Source organism: Hippocampus guttulatus, chromosome 17 (genome assembly GCF_054856545.1).
Source record: "Hippocampus guttulatus isolate MCC_2025c chromosome 17, RoL_Hgut_1.0, whole genome shotgun sequence".
In the NCBI taxonomy this organism is placed as follows: domain Eukaryota; kingdom Metazoa; phylum Chordata; class Actinopteri; order Syngnathiformes; family Syngnathidae; genus Hippocampus; species Hippocampus guttulatus.
Window position 1 is genome coordinate 11,518,879 of NC_141277.1, and position 22,834 is coordinate 11,541,712.

Here is a 22,834-nt window from a genome sequence, read left to right on the forward strand (position 1 = left end):
TGAAACAAATGATTATAACAATATATTTGAGAGAAAAAGCATGTTATTTTGCCTCATTCAAATCTTAATATCTGAACATTTAAATATGTAAAATTAAGTGCAATCACATTCGTAAATGAATGGCTTCTGGTTTTTGAAATGTAAATGACATCATAACTTCTCCTCAGCTGCCGGTTAACCTGGCCGATCTTCGACCTACTTTTCTCCAGATTGTCGCTACGTTTCTCCATTTTCTGTTATCTCTTCTATTATTATCTTCTCTTTTCTTTCTTACCGCTATTTTTATTTTTATTCTTCGTGACAGGGGTGAACTTTGGCCTGGGGAGTCAAGTTCAGCATTCGCTTCAATATCTGGCGCCATCTCGCGTTGTGAATGGGTATAATGTCTCGACCCCGAATATAAGACGACCCATACTTTTTCAGTCTTATTTCAATGCAAATAACACCGTCTTATATTCGGGCCAATACGGTATTTATTTAATATAAATTGAGATTAAAAAAATGGATCAAGAAATCAAGTGAGCAAGCTCTACACAAGTCTGATAAAACATCCTGAACAGTCTGGAAAGGAGCTCTCCATGGATGTGGATGGCTGTGTTCTTCACAAGGGTACCACTTTAGCAAGAACTGGACTTATTGGAGCAATTGTTCACATACTTTCATGGTGTCCATTGTGTAACAATAAACATTGTGGTAAAACCGAGGTGGAATGCAAAAGCTGCTTGAAAAGAAGAAAAGATCCCCTTTTGTCCGTCTCCAATTCATTATTTTGTGCGCTGTTAGGCTGCTCTCATCAACAGGCACTGCTCTTGACTTGAGAGGGCATCCGTGCCCTTCAGCTAAATGTGTTTTCATTTCATAGTTGTTCACAGAACTCCTCGATCGTTCAAAGATGTCAACCGTGATGGCATCAGTGCAGCTGATCACAAAGGTGTGTTTGTGCTGGATTTGTCAGTGTGCGCCGTGAGTGTTTGTTTGCGCTGACAGTGACTTGCACGATGGGTCTCAAGCTTTGGGCATCTCATGGCTGGGGCAGAACAGTAAGTAGCTACATGATCAGCAACTTAGTTTGGCGAAATGAAACTTGCCAGTGAGGTGACAAAGTGGGGATGTTTAGGAAGGAGGTACGGATTTGCCATGATCAGCAATTTTCACAGGGAGACAGGCACAGGAAGCACTGACCAGATATAAGATAAGCTTTCCAGTTTTTATGTGTACTTTTTCTGCCTGGTCCATTGTTACTGTTATATCCGGATATCCAGTGAGAAATATTGAGGTGGTTAGATATTCAACTTTCAATATTCAGTGTCTAGGGAGCAGAGGCATCCGACCCCACCATGTTCCTGTCGATAGGATAATTGACTTGAAAACTATTACCCCCCCCAAAAAAAAACAACAAGAAAAAGAAGAGCATGTACAGTCCTTTTTTTTTCTTTTTTTTTTAAGGAGAAGGCACAAAAGTAGGAATTGGTGTTGAGGCTCTCAAACAGAATCCTGTTGGGAGCAGATGGGGAAAGCAGATGATGCTCCTTGTGTGGGTTGCAAAGAAGTTACATCACTTAAAAAATGCGATCATCTGCTGCTTTTGCGGAGTAGATTTAAGCACAAGCATGCACACACACATGCATGCACACACACACACTTATATTTTTTGCCTGTCATATCCCATATTGAAAAAAAAAAACTGTGATCCCACACTTGACAACAAAAATATTGGCATGCGGCTCTTATCGTGTATAGTGTAGTCAAATTGACCAACACAACACTCTGTGGGCCCTTGATTTATAAACGGTACATTAGTGTACAAAGCGCAGTCTTAATGTGTGCATGGGTGGAGTTTTTCGTTCTTTAGCCTTTGCGCTGTTGTTGGAGTCAACACGGCCAACTGGACTCTCCTCATTCCCTCTAAATTCGGCAAGCGTTGTAATTAACAGGGCATCCAGACTGCTTGAAAATTAAAAGAATGAGAAACAAGGACAACTACTTTCAGGGGCGGGAGGGGGGTTGCTTCCCCTTGCTTGTCATTGTCATCATGGTGGTGAATGACACAGTACATAAACATGCAACACAGCCAGACGCTGAGTTTGTGAATCATGTTGTTGGGTAGGACAATGATTGTAAATAATGATATGGTGGAATATTTATGATGGTCATCCCCAAGCGTTTTCCAAACAGAGGATGCTGGTGGTGGTGGTGGTGTGGGGGGGGGGGGGGGGTACTCAAACCCTGGTAATGACTAAGGATCAACTTTCAGAGACATTATTAACGATCGACTTTGATCGGAAGGGATGTCGGGGCATGCTCCAAGTTTTGGATCGGGACCGGGTCGGCCCTCAGTTAAGATTAAAACCTGGTAAGCTTCAAAGCTGGAGATTACACAAGTTTCGAGGGGTAACACCCCTCTCTGAGACAAGCAGGATGTTGTCCCTAAACTGAAAGAAATGTCACATTTAAGTGTCAAATCAAATTAAGCTGCTTTCTGTGGGGAAAAAAAATGATGGTGAGTCAACTCGTGCATACGGCAAGTTGATGCAAATATGAAGCAAAGCCCAGAAGCAGGAAGATGAATATCGCAAATGTTATTTTGACATGCAATGATCTGTTTCTGCTGCAGTCCTTTCCTTGGAATATTAAAGTGTTGCTTTTCAATCACATGGCAGCTTGCATTTCCATTTAAAATATGTATCTTTTTAAGCAACACATTACTTTAGTCAGTGGTATGCATTTTTACTGGTCATAATTTTAGCTGACTGCACCTTTTTTTTTGTGAGATGAAGAGCACCCGCCCCCAAATTGTCACGATCCCCCAACATGTTACGATGCGAAATTCGATGTCACCATTTAGCTTAGAGCTTAACATCCTCTTCCAGGGGCATCTCTGTTGAAGGGCTTCAGAGCGGCAATGGTTATTAGCCGGGGAGCGGAAGCCCCATGAATAATGCATCGCATCTGCTGTGAGGCATACAGCACTGTCTACTCTGCCACTTCACATGCCACTGATGGCGAGTGAGTTGTGGAGATCATTGTGAACAGCAACCAATCTGACAGTGACACAAAAAGAATGAAGGGGTGTCGATGCGATACGAAGCAAAGGCCTGTATAAAATGTCAAAAAGGTAATGTTGAAGAGGATGTTTTACTCAGATGTCACAGGATCAGCGAAGCCACAATGACCCCCAGCCTGGGAGGAGACCATGATGTGTGCCCGGAACACTGCCAGAATGGACCCCTGTAGTGGACGGGGGCTGTGGCTGAACTGGGTAAATATTCGCTCTGGCGCGCAGCCCATCGAGATGCCACTTTTTGCTTGGCAGCCATGAAATTGAAAGTATACACAGTTACATTTCACTTACTTTCCTTTCCCTTATGTGCAGTTTTAACTTTATGGGTTTGCAAAAGACTGTAGAACTAAAGTGTCAGATCTATGCATATGCATTTTCCCCCAAGCAGGAGAGTTTCGGTCAATTCAACATTTGTGTGGGTTTTTTTTCTGTGTTTTCTCATTTCTGTCATAAAATGTACTCTTCATTTTACTGTTGCAAAATAAAGATTTTTTTTCGCTAATGGATGAAACTGACAGCACTTCACCATCAAGCGCACACTTCTCAACATGATGTGCAGGTGCATGCTTCTAAGAGGTCAGACATCAAATTTCAGCATCATTCGTCATGAGAATCATGAGAACATCCCATTTAAATGTGGACTGCGCCTCTAGAAACAAAATGTACATTTTCTGGGATCTGGTTGTTGTGCCGCAATGATATCAAGCTGCAGTATTTACATAAGTGCCATATTTACTGGTTTGCTTTTGTAAAATAATAAGTTGAGTAAATGGGTGAACCTGGTTGGCTGAGTGAAGGTACGATTGACATTCTGTGAAAGGGTAATTCCACCTTTCATTTAAAGAGCCCTCGTTTGAGAATATGCATCGCCACAGCCACTTGTGCTCTCAAGCAGTATGGTGGGTGTCCCCTGAATGGTAAAAAATCATATTTGTTAGAGTTGCAGATACTACAATGAACAAGTCACTGTGGATAATCCATAGACTTCACGCTCAGCACTTGCATTGGAGGCAAAATATTTTTTGTCTGCTTCCGGCACAAACAAAACACCATCCATTCCCATTATAATGCGGTGGCAGAAATCCCTGTGCACTCAATGATAACACAAACAGCGTTGTTACTCTAAAGGGTACCCTTCACTGAAATTGATGTCGCCATTCACATGGCCAGATGATATTGCAGAGAGGAAAACTTTCCATAAAGATTGGAACGTAGTAAGAAAAGAACATGGAGGTCGTATCTTCAGGATAAGAATTTTTAGGGTTCCCAAAACTTGGTGGCTAGTAGGGATTGAACTGATTAGTCGCCTTATCAACTTTTATTTTCCACATCGATGTAGAGTATTAAAATATATGCCTGTGTTTTGAATGCGAAGAAATAGATAAAAGATAAATACATATATAAATAAATATATTTACTTATGTGTGTGTGTGTATATATATATATATATATATACACATTTATTTATTTATTTTTCCTATTGAAAAGCTGTTTAGTGAATGCAGGAATGGAACTTGCATGGTTCAGTACCTCCAACATGGTGAAGAAACACTTTTAAACGACAGCCAATGACATAATTGTGAAATCTGTGTTCCTCCTTCACAGTCTGTTTTTTTGCTGCCACAAAAAAGGACAAAGTCCGACTTCAACGGACGGTTACGATTCATCGGTACCCCTCAAACCACTGTTGGGGACTTCCACACTGTAAAAACAATGACGAGGGTAGGCAAAATTCTCTCTGACCCTTGACATCATGGTCACCACCTCTTCCATCTCCTCCCTTCAGGTAGGCGCAATCAAACCATGCACACAGACATTGGAATAGCTTCTTCCATCTTGCCATCGATTACATAAATAGCCAACTAAAAATTCCACAGTAGCACTTTGTAAATGTTGGCTAATTTTGCACCTCCTTGTGTGACAGTATATTACTGTATTGATCATTGTAGCTTCAGCTCTCTACATATTCGTACAAGTGCCATTGATCAATATTTCACAGCACTAGACACTTGCTCGCTGCACATTCAAAAGTGTTTCATAATTGCTGCGCTGCTGGTCTCTGCATTGTTTGCACAGCTGGCATTGGTTGGGACTATCGCAAAATTGGTATCCTTACATTTTGTAAAGTCTCTCTATACTTTTGTTGGGCCATCTTTTGTGCCTGTTTAAGAACGCTCTTGCTCCCTCTACAGATTATCATTGCGGTTTCAGAGATGCTTGACAGATTGATACTATCTTTACAAGAAACAACTTTTAGAAATGTAGGTTTGAGAATCACTTCACAAAAATCTATTCTTAGCGCTTGAATATTTTTTCGATCCGGGCCACGTAATGCTGATGAAACCAGGGCCAAAAGTGAGTGACAAAGCAAAGGAGAAATGCAGTAGAAAGTAGGGAGGAGGCGATCATGTCATGTAGGCGAGAATATTGAAGAGATACCGTTGGGGGCATTTTGAATACAAACGATCTGCTCTTACAGCTTGATAGGTTCCGAGCACAGTGAACATGGGGAGGGATCAATAATCACGAGTCCCTCTTGCGTTATCCACCAGAAGCATAATTAGTGCCGTTGCAGCTCGCGCTGTCGTGAACAAGAACTGTTGAGCAGGGATCAATGTTCTTCCCCTCTAAATTAATGAGGCTAATGCTGATGTGACAGCTTCGGCACTGCGAATCCATAGGGAGTCGGGTGTGCATACATGTGCAATGCTGAAAGGCCTTGACAATTATGCAGCAGGTACAGGGTATGGCTAAATCATATTTTATTTGAGCACTTCATATTGCTGACCAATCAAGTCGATAGTTTCATTTTAAAAAAACAGAGTTGAAAGTGAACAAAAACATACAGCCTCTTACTAAACATCAACAGTAAGGAAAGCAGAAATTTACATTAGAAAACAGCGATTTTTCAGTCTAGAAAGAGGGACACGTTGAAGGGGTTTGAGAAGCATCTCACAACGCAATATACAGTTCCGTAAAGATGAAACACAAGCACACAAAGGACAGCGCGCAGGATGTCCGTCTCCGGAAGGGAGAATGGGATGGCGATTTGAAGGAAAGTGAAACAAGTCATTTGATGTGAAAAGGGCTCAGTTATCTCAAACAGGACAGGTCTGAGTGAATGCCATCTCTGCACGAGTAATAAGCCGCTTTTGAGAATCTGTTCTCTGGGAAAAAAAAAACTTGGGAGCGTGTCAATTTTCGAGCAAATGGTAAAGGAAGGTAAAAGTAGAAAGAAGAAAAGCAAATGGGAAACCAGTTCGTAAGCTGCTGTGCGATTTCAGACACGTGGTCAATTTTCAAAACTCAAGGATGGGGCCACTTGCGTGGGGGACAGTTCACACACTTGCAAGAACTATCTAGGTATAGACTGTTTGGATGACATGTTTTCCTTGCTCAAATGAAACAAAGATGGGTCATGCACGTTTTTCACTGTGCAACAACACTAAAATGTCATTATTGTCCTGTTAATATGTCTGTATACTGCTAACATGTCATGATAGTATTGTATTGCCAGTTTCACTGATGCATGAGTTACTTGCCCAAATCCAAATACAAGAGTCCACATGCGGGCGGGCATATTCTGCTAAATTTCGCCGCAAAAACTGGGGAAAATTAATAATATTGAGTTGATAGTTTTTTTTCGGGGGAGTTAGGGAGATGAGGCACCAAAACAGAACAGCCTGGCCTTTACATTGGCATTCAACGTTTGCAAACGGAAGCTTGTTGTGTCCGCATGTTAAGATGTTCTAATTCCCATTTGAAAACATTGTGTGTCCACACAAATCAATACCAAGAAGTTCAAGTCTCATGTTAGATCAACGCGCTGATGCCAAGGAAGAAAAAACAAAGGGAATGCACTGAGAAGAGGAAGAAACAATTATTTCTACTTCACACATAATATGTTCATGAGATGTTGCCTGATGGCAAAGGAATAGAACTTGTTTTGTGGAAACAGATTGCTTCATTGACATTTGGGGCGAGCGATGGAGCCATGATCAGGAGAGGCCAACAGCAAAAGTGGTGCATTTGGTTAAGGTTAAAAATGTCAGAAAAACAATAGCCTTAAAGGATATCATTAATTACATTATACGCTTAGAAAAGTACATTTCATCCATTTTTTTTCTTTTTTTTTTCCCCTCACTACTTCGATTGCATTTTCAGTTCATTCAATTCAACCAGGCTAGGTCCGAATGCCATTACAAACCACACTGAAAGTCAAACGTACCAAAACAAATCAAATAAATTACAAACACACAACATCAAAAGTCATGGGACTTGGGATAGTCTCAGCTCTGGCTAATTTCCTTTCTTTTGACTTGTCTCTTCTTACGACTGCCTGCAATCGGCTCATCTGAAACAACAGGTTGCTAAAAACAAAACAAACCCCCCCCCCAGATTCCGTGAGGCACATATACACCATCCAAGCCTTAATCGGAGAAAAGTCAGTTTTGTACGATGACATCCTGCTTTCTTAAGGAATCAAAGTGGGGCTTTGAAATCGCATACTGTCACTGTCAGCGAGGGACTCGAAGCTCATCGATGAGTGCATGTTCATCAATCAGGTTTTAAAGCAAGCTGGCATATGTACAGTCTTGATCCTCGAATCTAACCACGTTGTCCTCACAGAGACAATAAGCAAACGTGGTTGAGATCAGCCGTTGCTGAGTAGTTATTGTGTGGTTTCCTTCATATTAGGCCCTCAGTACAGAAACTAGTATTAACAAGTAGACGGTACCACAACCTTTGATTCTGTCAACACCGCTTTCCAGTACGTTCCAGCAAGGTTTTTAGTGATTAATTTCAAAAGGATCCTGATGCTGTTCTCCACATACCACCCTCTGTAATTATATTTTATATGTTGGGCAATTAAGTTGTTCCCAGCACGATCCAAAAGCAGTTCCTTCTAACGGATGGTAGGCAGCTCCCCCAGCCACGTGCCAGGTAGTGGGCGTCGACATGTATACTCGTTCTGCAAGGACACAGATGAAAAGATTGGGTTAGAAACATTTAACAGCGGTTCTATGCCTTTCGGCGGTAGATGCCAAAGTGTTCGAGTAATTGCAGTGAGTCGCGATTACATTATAGCGAGGTGAAAGCAATGCAAGACAGGCAAGGTTAGTCAGGCACCGAGTCGGGGCAGGCAGAAAAAGAAAGAGAGAGAGACACCTAGAGAAAGAGAGCCCTTAACTGACATTGTGTTGTTGCGTAGATTTTGGCATTTTACTCTCATCTGAGAGACAAACAGAGGGCTTACTCGGCCCGCATACCAACATTTGATGCTGAAAATATCTACTCGTAGTGCGTCTGCATTTGGCCCTAACCTTTAAAAAAAGCCCACTTGGGACTATGCAGGGGGTAATTCCACCATTCAGTCATGAAGCAAAGGCTGAGAATCTTTTAATGTCCGCTTTGAATGATCCCATTTCAGCTCTTTGCTCCACCGACGGAGATTATTGTCAGTAAGGAGCGGCGTAGCTTAAGCAAGAAGGGCTGTGACGTGATGCCCTGAGCTGAACTTTGATTTGGATTTATCACACGGCCGAGCCTTCATCTTTACCTTACCTACTACGTAGGCAGTTCTGAGTAAAGTTAAAAAAAAAGCTGTGCTTTTTGCCAAAATATTGCATCATGGACAGATTATAGCTAAATACTGCACAGAAAAATAGGCACTAGCATTTAATAATGCCACGATGTCATGATTACCATGACGAGTCTTGTGCTACATATGAGGCAAGGCATATCAAAATACTCATTGATGCGTGTACACTTAATAAATGTACAGAGAAAAAAAAGTATGTGCAGAAGTCAACCTTGTTTTTGCTCAGTAAATATGTTGCTAATGCTGCTTACCAAATGCTATTCATACATACTAAGAAATGCAAAGAAATGGAAACATCCTGTATATGTCCGAACATTATGTTCCTTATAAAAAATGCAACTTCTGGAGAAAGTGCATGTGAATGTAGCACGCAGCCTTCCTGATCTAAAGCTGATCGGGAAGGCTGTGGAATTAACTGAAATGTTAAGTGGACGACACTTATATATGTACTTATATAATACTGTATTTAAAAATGTCTTCATTTAGGATTTTTTTCTGAGGTGGGGTTGGTGATCAGGGAATAGTAAATTGTTTTCCTGATGGCTTGAATAAGCTTATTAAAAAAAAGCCAAATGTTTTAAAATGGTCAAGAAATGTGGAAGGAGGACAGAGTAATGCGAAAAACCTTGTAATTTGGGAATTTTAGTGAAAGAAATAGTGGAATGGGAATCGTTAGCAACATTTCCTGAATGAGCTGAGCATTTTGAAGTTGGAATAGTTTGGATCAGTCGAAAAATATGTATGGTAGAGAGAACGGGCATTGCAGCAAGGAATTCCACTGCACACGCTCACGCACTATCTCACTTTAAACCACAATAGTCACAAGTGCTGTTGTTATATTGTTTAGATTTATATATTTATGTATTTTTATACAGTGTCGTTTGCTGCCTTATCTTTAGCTGTGTGTCTTTTAATACACAGCGTGTTTGCATGTTTGCACTGAGGAGTGAGAGGAAAGAAATTTCATCTGCGCTGTATGTTGTACACGGAGCACATTTGACAATAAAGATGACCTTGACCTTGATTTCTTTATTTGAAGTCAACAAGAAAGGCCGCCGAGGTATAAAAATACAGCATATACAGTACACATATACTTTGTTTTACAACAGTACTTGACCATTTGCCTGATTTCATATCTACCAGTGGATGAAATCATGACGCTTGTGCAATGTGCATTTTTCAGCACTCTTCAGTATTTCATCCATAGGTGCAATTGTAAATATGGTTAAATGTTGTTGTAAAATATAACATATGTGTATGCTTCCTTAATTTAAGCCTTGGCTGCTTAAATTTGAAATTGATGTTTTTCTTCTTCGTGAATATGTGCATTATATTGGCTATAATTGTAGACGTTGTCACTTGATGCAACTGTGATTCATATTTTAAATTGCCATAATGGCAGTGGCTGAGACTTGGCCACTCATGAAATCGGTGGCAGAACCCTGCACGCTGCGACAGTTCACTGGAGGCTCGCAAAGTTCAATTAATCCTAATCCAAATGTTCATGAACATTTACATTGCCTTCTGTAGTAATTATCTTGTCTTGCCACTGTGGTTAAAAATTGATATTAAATATGAATATTCTTCTGGCCTTCTTTAGATTTAGTCAGTCTGCCGCCTTGAATAAAAAGCTCACATCATTGATGAGGTCAGGGAAGGCTGCCCATTATTAAAGACGTTTTTTGTATCTGTCACTAGAGATTAGCTTGACTTTTGCGATCTTTGCATAAGTAGATGATGCATTTCACTTTACTTTAGCATTTAGAGTCTAGCTTCCAAGCTGGCAAGATCCCAGGAGAAACTCGGCAAGGCAGATGGGCTTGGACCCTTGAGTTAAAAGCGATGCAAGGTGACAGCTGGTTGGCCATTGATACCGCTGATGATCTCAGTAATCATGTTATCAGGTCATGTCAGGGATATTTTGCCTCGAAGCACAGCAAGGCATTTAAAAAAGGAATATGATGTGCGGAGACAAGCCAACAGCCGACATGATACATCGATCAAAATTTTGAGTCCTGGAGACTCTACTGACCGCCTGATTCTTCCCCCTCCCCATGTTCATATGACATTCTTCCCCGAGTCTTGGCTTCAAGTAGTTGTGTTTCAAGACAAACGATGCTAACAGAGATCAATTTATACTATTTTGAAAGCTCCAGGATCAGTGCCTCATATATTCAGTGATGACTTGGCTTATGCAGTAACACTTCCAATTCTCGAGCGCTACTCTGTACTCTGCGATGAACCGATTAAACCGTTGAAGATGAATATGGCTAAAGTCATGTGCGAAACAGTTTGAAGCCCAGCACACCTAGAAAGTTAGGTGATGCTAATAAGGGGCACGGCTTTGGTCTGAGACTCAACAGGGGAGGGATTGGTGAAGTGAGGCTTCAGTCGAATCCAGCTAGCAGCAACCGCGCACTTTAACTAAACAGAATATACAAAAAAAAAAGAAAGAAACTGCTTCCTAAAATAAATCAAAGGTCAACTAGCATCTGAAAAAAAAACATTGCGATTCTCCTAAAATGAAAATACCTAAACTAAGATTCAATTTCAAACCGGCTCCTCATGTAGACAAAAAAAATATATTTTTAAACTTCTGTAGTTCAGTTCAGTTCGTAAATGTTGATTTAGGGACATGTTTCTGTTCTACATAGTCAACATCATTTTTTCCCCTCTCTCTTGGGATTCATCCAGTATTTGTGATGAACTGGCACGGTTGAAATGACGTGTCATCTTTGGAGGCATCTATTCAAAAACAACTTCTGTCTCAATCCACCACTATGGAAATGAGATCAAGCTGACATTTGAGAAAATTCTCATTATTTTTCCCACTGCGTTCTCGTTTTCATCAGACCAGTACAAATGTCATTTAAAACAAAAGCAAAGACTACGAATGAAATAACATTCTGATGCATTATTATTTGCAATTGACTGGCAACAACTTGAGGCTTCAGCACGCCTTGTGAGGATAAAGCGCCCCCGGGTAGGCTAATGCAATGGATACATTACCACTGACGCTGATATACCTGTACATCAATACGATACAACCAATAGACAGACTTCATTCGGTAGTTAAAGATGCTAGCGTAACTACTTTTCGATAAATAGGCGTACTAATCACATCGGATCTGGAAAGCCCAGGGGGTCAATTGCTTCAAGTTAGTTTTTCCAAGTGAAACCAAATCAGAACGTTGTCCTCTTGTGTATGCTGTCCTATCTTTTTTTTGTTGTTTTTGTTTGTTTGTTTGTTTATTGAACATAAAACATATATACAGTAATAATTTGACAGAAAATAAGGTAGATAAAAAAAGAAAGAAATCAATCTTCATACAACACAGTTATTATGTTCAAGGGAGTAGGAAGAAGTAAAAAACTTATCTAGTCCTACCCCGTTATGTGATTGTATCTAATAAATCATTTTTATATCAATCAGAAAAGAAAAAAGTAAGAAGAAAGAAGTCTCCATTAAGGCTCATACTTTACCCTTAACCGTGATATTTTTACAACTTTTGGTTTGTATCGGGATTATATACTTCCACACCCTGACACTCTTGTGTCAATTTTCTCTTGTATTCATAATGGATATTTATATACCTTTCTCTATTTATCAACTTAGTTCTGATTTATCATTATATTTAATGTTTTGAATTTATCTTTTTAACTCTTTGTACTATTTTTTTGAATTTGTTTTTGAACTCAGCAAGCGATTTACTCATTTTCAGGTCCGTTTCGAGATTATTCCACAGATTAACACCTTTGATAGATACACTTCTTTGCTTGATGTTTGTTCTTGTTTTGAGTTTTTTGAATAAATTGGTACCTCTTAAATCATAGCTGCTTTCTCGAATTTCGAAAAACTTCTGAATGTTTTGGCAGAGCAGGTTATTGTGTGCTTTGTACATTAATTGGGCGATTTTAAAGTCAACCAGGTCATAAAATTTCATCGTATTTAATTTGATAAATAGTGGATTTGTGGGTTCCGTATATTTTGATCTATTAATAATTCGAATTGCTTTTTTTTGTAGGTTGAGAATAGGGAGTGTGTTTGTTTTGCAGGCATTTCCCCATATTTCCACACAGTAGGTCATATATGGTAATAATAATGAAGTGTATAATGTGTACAAAGATCTCTTATTTAGCACTTCCTTGGTTTTGTAGAGGATCCCTACGGTTTTGGCTATTTTTCTTTTTACGTTATCGATATGTGGCTTCCAACATAGTTTTGAGTCTATTACTAATCCGAGAAACTTGGTTTCATACGCTCTTTCTATCTCAATTGAGTTTACCATAATTTTAGCTTGGTGTTTGATTGGTCTTGTGCCAAAAACAATTAACTTCGATTTTTTCAGGTTAAGTGACAATTTATTTCTGTCGAACCAGTTTTTTAATTTGTTTAATTCGTTTTCTACGGTTGTCAGGAGCTGTTTCAGATTTATTCCAGAACAGTAGAAAGTTGTATCATCAGCAAATAGGACACATTTAAATTGTTTTGAGACCTTGCAGATATCATTTATATATAAGATGAATAGTTTTGGACCAAGCACTGACCCCTGAGGATATTGTCGAAATCTTCCGATTTCGACAATATCTTATGTGATCACTTGAATAGACACAAAAGGCAAAGAGTGTGTACGTGTGGAAGCCCAGATCTTTAATCTTCAAAAAGAGTTGTGGTTTTACAGCTAATTCCTTTTCAAACGTTCTTTTATCTTTGGGCCAAATATCTGATAAGAAGGGAAATTAATGAGCCACGGCAACAGAATTGAGCGTAACATTATGATCGTAAAAACAAAAGAAAAGTGGTGAATTCCTTATCAAGTAGAAATGAAGAAAAAAAAACACACACTGAGGATTATCACTGGTCAACATATTACGGGAATATCGTACCATGTCATCGAAATCAAAGAGCACATATTCACCCTTGGAGCTACGAAATAGAGTGGAATATCTGCCACTAAATCACTGCAACATCATTTCCTCCGTTGCTACGATGGTTTAAGTTTTGATCATCCTGCAAATATATAAAACATGATCTGTTCAGTTGGTTCATAAAGGGAAAGTGTTCAAGCCCTGGCATGTATTGATTCAATAAATTCGGGGAACACTAATTCAAAAACCATCAAACAGCTCATTGGGCTGAATGGATATGATGGATATCGTGCTGGGCTTTCTGAAGGATTCTCAGTATTTTGTGGTTTCCAAGATGAGAGGCATCCCCACTTTAAGCAATTTTTTTTTCATCTCAGATGATTGCAGTGTTTTTTTTTTCTAGTGAAAAGCAAAAATATATGCATTCGCGGTCTATAGATGTGGTGTGCATACACGGTGCAAATAAATCATGCATGCCAGATGAAGGATGAATGACGCGTTTACAAACTGCACCTAATGGACATGATTGATCTATGCCAGGGAGTTAATAGAAGACACGGGTTGGTCAATTATTTCAGTGAGACCTTGACGTACCGCGAGCTGCACTGAGCAACTGAGGTGGGGCCATAATTTGTAAATGTAGTACCTTGTTATTGAGCCGATCTGCTCACTTGGGAGAAGCAGGGAAGTAAGCATCGCATCACATTTGGAATCATCCATGTGCTTAATTAGCAAGTGTATTTGCACATTGCACGTCTGGCTGTTGCGAAACTCAAACCGCTTCAATCTCATTGCATACCGACAAAAGACATCAGGTTTAAGCTCCACTATGAAACATACGTTTGCTGAAGAAACCTACATTGTTTTACAAGAAAAACAAAAAAACAAAAAAAAAAGAAGAGCCTGTATCAGCACTTGTCGGATGGTACACAGCAACTCGCACACTCTCCGGAGCGCCCGCTGCCAGACACACAAGCGCTCATACCTCCGATTAACAAAAGACGAGATGCATCAACATACTTTTATACATTGGTAAACAAGGCCATATCATCATAACATGGTGTGAAGTAAATGAAATTGTCCTTTTGACAACAATATTAGTTCTAAATGAAAGAAACGCTAATGGCCATTTCACTAATTATGTGGCTTCAAATTGGGTTTCCAGTTTTTCTTGATTTGTTGATGTGCTGTTGGACGCGTGCCAATTGCAGTCTGGAATGGCCCTCCTGAAATTCCCCACGGCCAAGCCGCCCCTGCACACGAGTGTCAATAATTGGTCTGGAGAAGTTGAAAATAAAACAGCCATCGCTATCAGCGGTGGGCTGGCAACGCTACATGCATAAAAAATGAGCATACTATACAGTACAGTTATATGAAGACTATAATTATATAAGAAGTGGACCTCTGTGCATATTAAAATATAGTATGTACAGCAGGAGTGCCCATTACGTCGATCACGATCCACCGGTAGCTTGCTGGCTCGTCCCAAGTCGATCGAGGGGGGTTTAGAGGAGAAAAAAAACAAAACAACATTTGTGTGTCTCTGGGCACGTGAGTAATATATTTTTTGTGTTAATGCACACGGCACTCTAATCATCCTATAAGTCTCACTTTCACAAAAGGTATTTAAAAAAAATAAAAAATAAAATAAAGCAGGTCACGTTTAACCTACGGTAGTGCGTGAACTGCGTCACCGGAAGTTTTCAGCAGTCTGCAATTGCAGCTTGTGATCAGTGATGTTGCGCTATTTGGTTTCTCGCAGTGGCGTCCAAAGTTGGTCCTCAACGGGTCGCCGTCCTGCCTGTTTTCCAGCTCTCACACAACAGGTCAGATGGCGGCCCCTGACGACCGACTTTGGACACCCCTGGTTTATCTTTATTATTATTCTCATTCAGAGTTTGTTTTGTACAATTCACAGAGGGCGCGGGCAAAGAATGGGAGTCTGGAGGGCCGAGAGAAGCGTTTTAAAAGGGCACGTGTGAGCGACGATCGTTAACAGGCTGCAAAAGTGCGTCGCATGCCTCCGCGTCAGGCTGTTGCTCATCATGGCGCGCATCTAAGTGATGTGCGTATGCGCGCTAATGGGACGCTGGCGGGAGGTTGCTTGATCGAAAAGTAGATCTTCGGTCAAAAACGTTTAGGCACCTCTGATGTACAGTATAGTGGAGTGGTTACCATGTGTGGTATTAAACAGAATACTCCAAAAAAAAAAAAACACAACAATGTTGTGTGTTGACATAGCTCCCAGATTATCCAGAGGACATCATACCCGACGGGCTTTGGATAAGAGCAAAGCCAGCACGTCTGTAAGCAAGTGTCGGAGTGTGTGCACTTATTTATCCAACGTGGGTGAATATGTGCATGTTTTATCTGCACCTTGGCGTTGTGATTTATGGTGCTTGTGATTTATTCGGGTGATGGATGAGCGCATTAAGAGCAACAGCTATGCCAAGCCTCTCTAAGTCTCTGACACCGTAGATTGTGTGGTAGCATAAAAAAAAAAAAGAGAACTCAATGCAATATTCGGTTATTCTCAAAAGTTAAAATAAAGATGAAATAAGGTGGTGCCTCTAAAGTCAGTCATAATCCATTCCGGGATGCTGGTTGAGCTGCCATTTTTTTTTTGGAATCCCCCTCCATGCATATCAAAGGAGGCACAAGCTCTGTTCCATCCAGAAATATTCATTCACTCAATGTTCACATTCTTTCAAAGAGGAAGAAACGCATGGAATAGTCAGCCTTATCATTGCTAAAAAAAAATAAAAAAATAAAATAAAAAGAACACGAAAAGCTGGATTCTCTTCTCCATTTAACAGTGTAGCTATATTGTGTTGACCAGTCAGGACAGACACATGTTCTGTACTTGCTAGTGAGCAAAAATAATGTGGCAAAACCTTATCCGGCCACATTATCCGGACATCATAGCTAATAACAATTCACCAGAAAAATAGCCGAGTGCATGACTTCGGCACATTTCTCTGACGAAAAGAAGACATGAGAAGGATGTTTCTGTTGATGAAAACTACACAAAAATCCAAGGCCTTGAGAATTGAATTAAAACACTTTTTCAGAAGAAAAAAATACTTTGCGTGGGAGAGCAAAGAGTCTCATTCATCTCATTCTCATACCCTAAAAGTGTATTGATGAAAATTTCTGTCAGGTATTTGCATTTCTTTTAGGATGCGTGAAGATATCAAAATGACAAAATCTATGAAGCTTCTTGACCCTTTCTAACCGTCCTTTCAAAGTCAGTGAGCCTTCTGCGGTAGAAAAATCCTGCAAGGCAATGAATTCTCCCATTCTGCAGAAATCAATAAATTAAAAAAAAATGTAGTTGCTATGTTTATAATCAGAGAAAAAAAAATCATGGTGTGGCCAACGTATTATTAACGCTAATACATGCCGATGATCGAAATATGTCAGGAAATTGGAAAAAAAAAACCTAACTAAAAACAATATAATCACAGACAGAGGGGGGCGCCAGAGAAGAATCTTGCCTTCGGCGCCACTTTGCTTTGGTTATTTTTTTTTTTTATTGTGAACATAAATCCATCGTGAAGGTCCACTGTTTATCTGCTTTCACATCGTTACTGTCATGACAAGAATGCAAAAATACTGCCTGTCGAAAACGGGATATGAACAAGATCGCTTCCACTGAGATATGTGGCAAATCTGCTCCCTTCATATACAAGTGAATGCTAATGTCTTTCCCTGTCACACGATATCACTCTACCTACAGAATGGGGGCCTTTTCCATCGCTTCCATCTCAAGATAGTGAATGTACTTTGACCTTAACAGTGGCCAGAGTCTCTCTTGCTTTTCTCCTGCACTTCTTTCTATGGATTAAGCAGCATCTGGACACTAAATGTGTGTTTGTGGGTTGAGCGTTCCTATTTGGCACACGGCATTCATTAGTTTAGCTTATCTTTCCACAGAGCCTCACCAGATCAATCTGACAACACAGTTTTTCTTTCATTTAAATGTCATACAATTTAGTAGGTTTCCAACGGAGTAGTGCTGCAGTCGCATAGCTAACATGTTTAATGTGTTGTGTGTGTTTGTTTGACTTTCTATTGCTCTTCCAGTTGGTTGATATTTATGGAAAAGACCCCACAAATGATTATCAGAACTATGTGGAAATTCAACAGTACTTCTGTGGGGATGCTTATTATAGACCTGACAACATATGTGAATGCAGGTGGCAGCCCCACGCCTGCTCCTGGATTTGTGTGCTCACGAATAAAACAGAAATACGATTTAGGTGAGATGACAGCACCTCAATTTATTTTGAAGGTGTCTGACATTAAATACAAGCAGCTGTTCCAAAAGGACAGCCATGATGAAAACATAAATATGCCAAGTAAATGAATCCTCTCTTCTGTGCAGGAATGATGAAGGGGAAGCGGAAGCGCTTTGCAGGAAGTAAGCTAGCGTGGGAAAACTGAAAACGGATTTTGTGAAGAGATATGCAGCATGGTTTTGTTGTGTTATCGGCATGAGCAAAACAAAAGAGCCAAGACTCGAAGAGTCAAACTTTGTGTCCCTTGGCAACCCGCTCTGTGAACTGAGTCATAGCCACCTCGAAGGTTCGGCCTGTTAATGGGGCCTAGTCAAGAGCTGTTGAAACAACAACACATTGGCGTCGCTGGGTGTCTGGGATTCGGGTGCAAGAGCGGGTTCCCTAACGACCGACGATTCCGCAGTTCGAATCTTAGCTCTTTAATTTTGATTTTGCAACTGCTGCTGTTTTGCTCTTGCTGGGGACACAAGCAAGACTGCCGTGCAAACAAACCAAGAAAAACAAAACCTTGCTGCTCGATGCTAGCAGGGGAGATACAAATAAGACAGATATAAAGCACAGAACATTTGTTCTCATTCACATTGCCATCCATCATTCCATTTTCTGTCCTGCTTAACATGTTCAGGGAGCGAAAGGCAGACTACGGTACGCCCAAGTCACCAGGCAGCTACAGAACACACAGAGACAGAAAACCCTTCCCACTCCTATTCACACATTTACTGAGTGGAAAGCCATATGCAAATCAGTCCAGTGAACCACTACATAGTCAGTGACTTTTTAGCAATAAGCTATTTTTCCAAATAGTTAAACACATGGCATCAGTTGACATAAGTCTCATTTAAGGGGGGGGGGCGGGGGGGTATTCGGGCATTCAAAATCTTCTACATCTTACTGAGCCAAGGCTTTGCGACACTGAGATAAAGTCAAACCCACAAGTCTAATGGACCAAAATAGTTTGTTTTCCTGGAGGATTAAATTTAGTGGACAACCAAAGGAGTTCAACGCACTCTCCAATGAATCGATTGCCCAGGTGCGCTCTCTCAAGAGTCGTGTTCCATATAGTTTGCGAGATGTCTAGCTTTATACAAAACCACACTGTCCTGTCTCCACCATTCCAAACAAGACGTAAACTCATCCTGTTCCCAATTAACCCGCCCCTAAACACACACACACACACACACACACGTCTCTTTCCTGCTGTGGGATTTTAACCAGACAATTTGTGCTTACTGACAGCTCACCTGGTTGCTAAGCTTTCAGGATTTCATTTTCAACCGCAAGTCAAGCGTACAGCCCCGGGAGAAGTTGCTCCGACAATTTTATACAGAGCAGAACACATCGAGACAACCATCCACACTCACATCTTCTGTTATGGAGAAGTGGGAGACTTCAGTGAAGAACGGGGAGGACAGACACTTTTTTTTCAGAGATGGCGTTCACCCAGAGATTTGAACTTGGATCTCCTAACTGCGAGGAAAAACATGCCAAATACTAATCCACCAGGTTGCCGAAATGAAAGTAACTAAACTCAACCCCGATCCACAACGTTACTCGATGTAACTGTGTTAAGGCGTGTTAGTCATTAGATCGTGACTCACTCCCGCTGTGACGTAAGTGGACTCACATTGAAGCAAATATGACGGCGCTGTCAAAATACTGAGTGTTCCAGTGTCATGATCGTGAGAGATGATTGCTCGTAACCATGTGGATGACTGCGCAAAAGCAGCTCTGTTAAATGACATTTAGCATGCGCATAGGTGTATTTTTTTCTTTTTTTTTTAACATTTATTTTGGTTGGATCGGAATATCAGACTTTCTTTCAGTGAACCTATGCTATTTGCAGTCTTTCAGTGGTGTTTTTTTGTAAATTTCCACAGTGATTTGCTGAAAAACTCACCTATTCGCTGCTTTTGCACTGAGGACAAGGCAATATGAGTACAGTATTGCTTTGGTGCCATGTTGTGGCATCTTGGTATTTACAAATTAGTTGCATTACGATCTTTTGGCATCTATAGGTAATGATAAACTTTTTTTTGGTTGTTTTTACGATCCCCAGTGGATATAGAGGAGGACACACTGCACTGAGCAGTATTATTATTTTTTTATCCCTTTCATGCACCCTGTAACCTGATAACATGATAAGCTGTCCACTGTAATCACCGCTGTGCCCGAAAGGGTTAATTCATTTGCGGTTGATTTTCGTTTGTACTTGTGAGAGTATGGGGAAAAATAAAGTATGATTTGCAAGAAAATGTTGGTTGGTCGGTTTTACGCCTTCTTTCGATTGCTTAAGGTCTGCTGATACTGTTCTTCATGATGACATGCAAATAATGTCACAATACTTCAGACGTTGCGTGTACAGTGTGTACATGTTTTTACTGTGGTGGCTACGTTGACAGTTTGGACTCTGGAATTCCATCTCGCAACGCATTTTCTATACTTGGGTTTAATATACGCTTTTCCTGAGGAAAATGATTGCCAGCTATTTGCTAAGTGACTTTGGAATTATTATTATTTTTTTTTTTTTTGTCGCTCAGCCTTTATGGGAACAAAAAGTTCTGCAAAAATGACAAAAACAGTTGGAAATGCGCAGCCAAAGGTCTAATTAAATTTTCCTGTACAGGTTATAGTCTACTAGAGGTTCATCCTAAAATCGTGTTGTTTTGAACAACAACCAGTTAGTTAGCTTCAATGAAGGCCTTCCCACCGGTGTAAAGTGTGAATGATCCCACAAGATTATTCTGAAGAATAATTGATCGTCGTCATGGTGATAGGGCTCAGTCCCTCATCAATAAAGAGGCCCACTACATCATCAATACATCCTTGCTAGGTCACAGGCACCTGCATCCTATCCAAGATTGACACTAGTACGAAAATGAGTTTGAATTGGGTTCATTAGTATTATAATCACGAGCATACAGTAGCGCTAGCCGGTGGACCGTGCACTCAATTTCCCATTAATAGTCCAGTCACAGTCACCTTGTGTGACAGTCTAATCCAAAATGTAGTGAGTGACTGACTCCTCAATGTTCCATTTTTACCTTTTTAATCCCTAATTGATATGAAACACATTTCCGCTCGCAAATTATTCTCCTCAGATGATTCAGTATTTCACCACTCACGCCATGTGCATGAATATTTTGGCTTCACTCTGATTCCTAATTGGTGTGATTAGAAAAAAGTGTGTTAAACGTTCACGGTATCTTACTATTACGCTACTACTGTATCCCATTTGTCATCATATTTTTCCACAGCTTTACGAATGACATAAATGCCAAAGTGTGCTGATGATGATGTGAGAAGCATCACGAATGGGCAGAGGGCAAATAAGAAGTGATTCCGTTTCCACCACCCTTGTCATTGTTTTGCTCTGTCTGTTTTTTTTTTTGTTTTGTTTTTTGTATGTTTCAACATCAGCTGGAGTAGGCAACCCTGTGGTCCAGTGGTTAGTGCGTCAACCTCACGGGTTCAATTGCAGCTCCGGCCTCCCTGTGTGAAGTTTGCATGTTCTCCCCGGGCCTACGTGGGTTTTCTCCGGGTACTCCAGTTTCCTCCCACACTCCAAAAACATGAGTGGCAGGCTGATTGAACATTCTAAATTGTCCCTAGGTGTGAGTTTGAGCGCGGCTGGTTGTTCGTTTGTGTGTGCCCTGCAATTGACTGGCAACCGGTTCAGGGTGTTCCCCACCTACTGCCCGAAGACAGCTGGGATGGGCTCCAGCACCCCCCACAACCCTTGTGAGGATAAACGGATCGGAAAATGGATGGATGGATGGACCAGCAGTGTACCTGTGTCTGCTTTGCAATCAAACCTTGCCAAGTATTTATGGACTGCCAAGTAGGAAAGTCTCTCTCGGGTTATTGACCTTGCTCGTCGTTTATGCTAAGTGGTGTTTTCTAGACCGCTTGACCTCGTTCATAGTCTCGCTCTGTTAGTTCTTTGTTTTGTCAGCATTGGTATTGTTTAGTCTTTTGTTGTGTAAATTGGACTCTTGTCATTTTATTTGTAATTTCACTGTTACTATTCCCTTGCCTTTTGTCGGTGCTTTATATCAATGCCTTGTTTTTCCTGGCTCCTTGAGACCAGCGATTTCTGTTTCGACTTTGTCTGTTTTGTGTTTTTGATCATTTTTGTTGTTTATATTTTGTAGGTACTGTGACTGTTTTGTGTGATCGGGGTTCGTTTAATAACCATCTCCTGGTAAGAGTAGAGGTTCTTTATTTGGACTGCCGTCTTCAGAGGGAGAAAGCAATCACCATGTGTACATCTCGTAGACTCTCGTACGACTGACTAATGGCCGCACATGCTCTGTCTGTGCTCTGTGCGCAGGCATAGCTAATCGAACAAGCAAATACGATTTGCTCATATCATTACAGGTACATCATTATTCGGTTCATTCCTGAACCTGACAGCCCTCAAATCTGAAAACCTACTGACCTTTTCGCTAAAAGGCTGCTGTGAGTAGTCAATCAATTTTCCCAGAATGCTTCCACAGCGATCCATCATTTTCAACTTGGTTTGAAGTCACCTTAAAATGGGCGCTCCACTAAATGAACAATAAGTACCCATACTTATTGTTCATTCAGTGGGGCGTACAATCACATATAGCATCATTAAATAGCACATTTAATCACATTTATTTTCTTTTCATGTACTCAGATGACACAACTTTTCTCACTGTCCACGCTATTGGCTCAGCAAAAAATTTGTGTGTGTCCATTGTCACATTTATTAGCTGTGTGACAAACATCAATGATGTGTGTTTCACAGGAGCTGCTTCACGGCATCTGGCGCCATGTGTAATCTGTGCTGTAGACAATGAAGTCGATAATCACAACAGCATGTTCGGCCAGGTCAGTTTCATAACTTTATTTGTCAAATAATTATCGTGAAAGACCTGATTTATTTATTTTTTTGCTCAATTCTCAAAGTTTCAAGGCATTTACTGTATATGACTACTGAGGGTTTTTAGTTCTTTCAAGCAAGAGTGTCAAACCCAT

The 22,834-nt window shown here is 40.5% G+C and overlaps 1 protein-coding gene across 2 annotated transcripts in view; it reads right to left on the bottom strand.

Annotated features, from left to right (window-relative positions):
• Window positions 1-5,808: 5,808 nt before the first annotated feature.
• The window catches only part of LOC147192114 (leucine-rich repeat transmembrane neuronal protein 4-like), a 37,882-nt gene continuing 20,856 nt past the window's right edge, over window positions 5,809-22,834 (bottom strand). For both annotated transcript variants that reach the window (XM_086135926.1, XM_086135927.1), the window contains exon 3: window positions 5,809-8,033. In XM_086135926.1, the coding sequence (XP_085992052.1) occupies window positions 7,968-8,033 (66 nt within the window). In that variant the 3' untranslated portion in view covers window positions 5,809-7,967. The remainder of the gene's footprint in view (window positions 8,034-22,834) is intronic.